The sequence below is a fragment of the Colletes gigas genome, unplaced genomic scaffold (assembly GCF_013123115.1).
Source record: "Colletes gigas isolate AHSC1104 unplaced genomic scaffold, ASM1312311v1 Colletes_gigas_Sc00031, whole genome shotgun sequence".
NCBI classification, from domain to species: domain Eukaryota; kingdom Metazoa; phylum Arthropoda; class Insecta; order Hymenoptera; family Colletidae; genus Colletes; species Colletes gigas.
Genome location: NW_025106660.1, coordinates 657,014 through 659,710, shown reverse-complemented (window position 1 = coordinate 659,710; position 2,697 = coordinate 657,014). Strand labels below are relative to the sequence as shown.

Sequence of the window (2,697 nt, the reverse complement as noted above, 5' to 3'; positions counted from 1 at the left end):
GAAGCAAATTATTTTAAAAGAATCTAATTTGCAGTGTGCCCCTTCAAATTAAAAAATACTCAACATTATTATTAGAAACTGTGTTGAATCCTCCGTACTGTGATAAATAGAGCGTCCATTACAGCCTGTCCTGATTACAGTCTATCTATAGAACCCCTACTACAATCATGTAATGATTTATAGGGCGAGCATTGTGTATCGAAGTAAACTATGCTGTTGACGCTATTCTAGACACGGTCTAAAAAGTGCAGTTTTAACGTTCAAATTCGTGAATATTGTTGCTAGCGCCGATATCCATTGTCCCCCGAAACTGTAATTACTGCACCGTCAATTGTAACCTATATCGTTCCTACTACTGTGGCCTGGACATGAATGATAAGGAATTATTGTATTTCGAAGCAATTTGTTTCCTTCTGTGATATTGATTATGTTTCGATTATGATTGATAGGAATGACGTTCAATCGTTGATCAAGTTGTAATTACTGAGATGTCCGTTGTCGCCTACAGTGTCCCTGTTATATTCGATGAGACATTTAACAGGCTGAGGATCATAGTAATTAAGTTCAAATTTAAAAAATTTATGGTAACGCTATTTTTCAAATTTTAAGTATGTAACAATAAATAAATATTTAAAAGTAATAAAAAAAGCTTCCTTTCTTAAAATCACCATTGTATTTGTAACCAAACGAAATTTGTAGGAACATAGTGATATAAGTTAATTGCATTTGATTAATTCGCTTCTAGATTGTACAAAATTCTTTTTTGTATTTCAATTCCCACACACAGACATTTTTTAACAGTTTTCCGAACCTGTGGACATGTACTTATAATTTGAATTCGTATATAAAATTTTTGAAACGATAAATACAAAACACCACGAGTGTGACTTACATATGATTCTCAACCCGCCATTTAATGAAACTATATCTGGATTTCAATCCATTGATCATGTCTTATTCATAATCCATATTCAGGAAGTTTTCCACTAAATTAAATGTTCTCAACAATATTAATTTAAACATTGAATTTCTATTGCAATCATTAGTACCTCTACTATGATCGACCAAAGATTTAGAGAAAGAGAATCCTGTATCAAAGTAAACTGTGTCACTTGGATGATGTCTTAGAGTCTAAATGTGAAAAGTGCTTCTTGCAGTTAGAAGTTACTCAACTTACTAATGATTATTACTGGAAACTGTACGAAATTCTCCTCTAAGTTCTAAGTGCTAAGATGCCCATTGCAGTCTGCAATACCCCTATTACGGATAACTGAAAATTGTGCAACGCATGCTATGTTACTTAGATCCTATACATTGCTTAAAGAAAATTCGTTCTCAACTTAAAAATTCGTGAACATTATTGGTAACACCAACGTCTAATTGTCTCGAGAATCTATTAGGTCGAGTCATAAGTAACTTCCGATGCAGCTAAGTAGAATCTATTTGTCGTATCTACCCGCTATGCGTTACCATGACAACAAGTTTTTGTTTTCACTATATAGACGAGGCTTCAGTTAGTCTTTTGTCAACTGTTTTCTGTGATACACGTTACGTTAAACTGTTTTTTTAACCTCTGAAATGGAGAGTGAAAAAGTACATATTCGTCATGTAATGCTTTGGGAATTTCAACAAGGCAATAGTGCTAAGACGACAGCTGAAAAAATATGCAGTGTATATGGTGAAGGACTAATAACTGATCGAGCAGTTGGAAATTGGTTTATAAAATTCCGTTCTGAAGATACGACCTTGAAAGACGAACCGAGGGCGGGACGTCCTTCCGACTTTGACGACAACCTTTTAAAGGCAATTTTGGAGCAAAATCCACGTAAATCAACAAGAGGTATAGCAGAAAGGTTGAATACATCACAATCAACTGTTAACCGCCACCTGGAGAAATTAGGGAAAGTCAGCAAGTTAGGAGTATGGGTACCTCACAATCTCAGTGAACGGAATAAAGAAGATCGCATGTCAATCGCCACAAGTCTGCTCTCACGAGTAAAAATTGAGCCCTTTTTGAACAGGAATGTAACAGGCGATGAAAAATGGGTTACCTATGACAATATAGTCCAAAAAGACAAAAGACAGTGGCTTGATAAGTGTGGGGGATGTCGGTACAGGAAAGGAGTGTAATGATGACTCAATCCACCCACTCTTTGATTGCGGGAGTACAAGTGTTTTTATTTAGATTTTGGTACAATGAAACGTGATTTAGAGAACCGCGTAGGTGAGGTGCGAAGCACGCGATGATGATCAAGTACAGACTGTCTTTTGCCCTCCGTCCTACCGGGGTTTTATACCCGGTCTAGGAAAAGGACAGAGCGTATCTCCGGCTCTCACAAAAACGACGCCGAATTTGGCGGGAACAATGTTTCGGCCGCGTGGCCAGCGTCGATGAGTTTCCTGGCCGCTGGAAAAACCCAGGCTTGCACCGGTGGTTGCCATGTGCGCCCATCGACCCTGACCGGGCCTGTACAAGCCCTTACAAAGGACACTAAAAATTACTGTTTTCGGCGGAGGCGTAGTGGCGACAAAGTCGCTACATCACCCCCCCGCTAGTATTTAACCTACATTACGAGAATCCCGCTTGATACCTGTCTGGGAATCGCACTCGCCTACCGGACCGCGTGGTACCAGGTGCTACGCTCGGCACTGGCACAGGTAGCAGCGAAGGTTGTATGATTATTACTGGACTTTGTG

The 2,697-nt window shown here is 38.8% G+C and overlaps 1 protein-coding gene across 1 annotated transcript; it reads left to right on the top strand.

Moving 5' to 3' along the window:
* The first annotated feature begins 1,578 nt into the window (after positions 1-1,578).
* LOC122401987 (histone-lysine N-methyltransferase SETMAR-like) lies at positions 1,579-2,130 on the top strand. Its single transcript, XM_043404476.1, has one exon. It carries the CDS (start codon positions 1,579-1,581, stop codon positions 2,128-2,130), a length of 552 nt encoding a protein of 183 aa, XP_043260411.1.
* Positions 2,131-2,697: the final 567 nt, after the last annotated feature.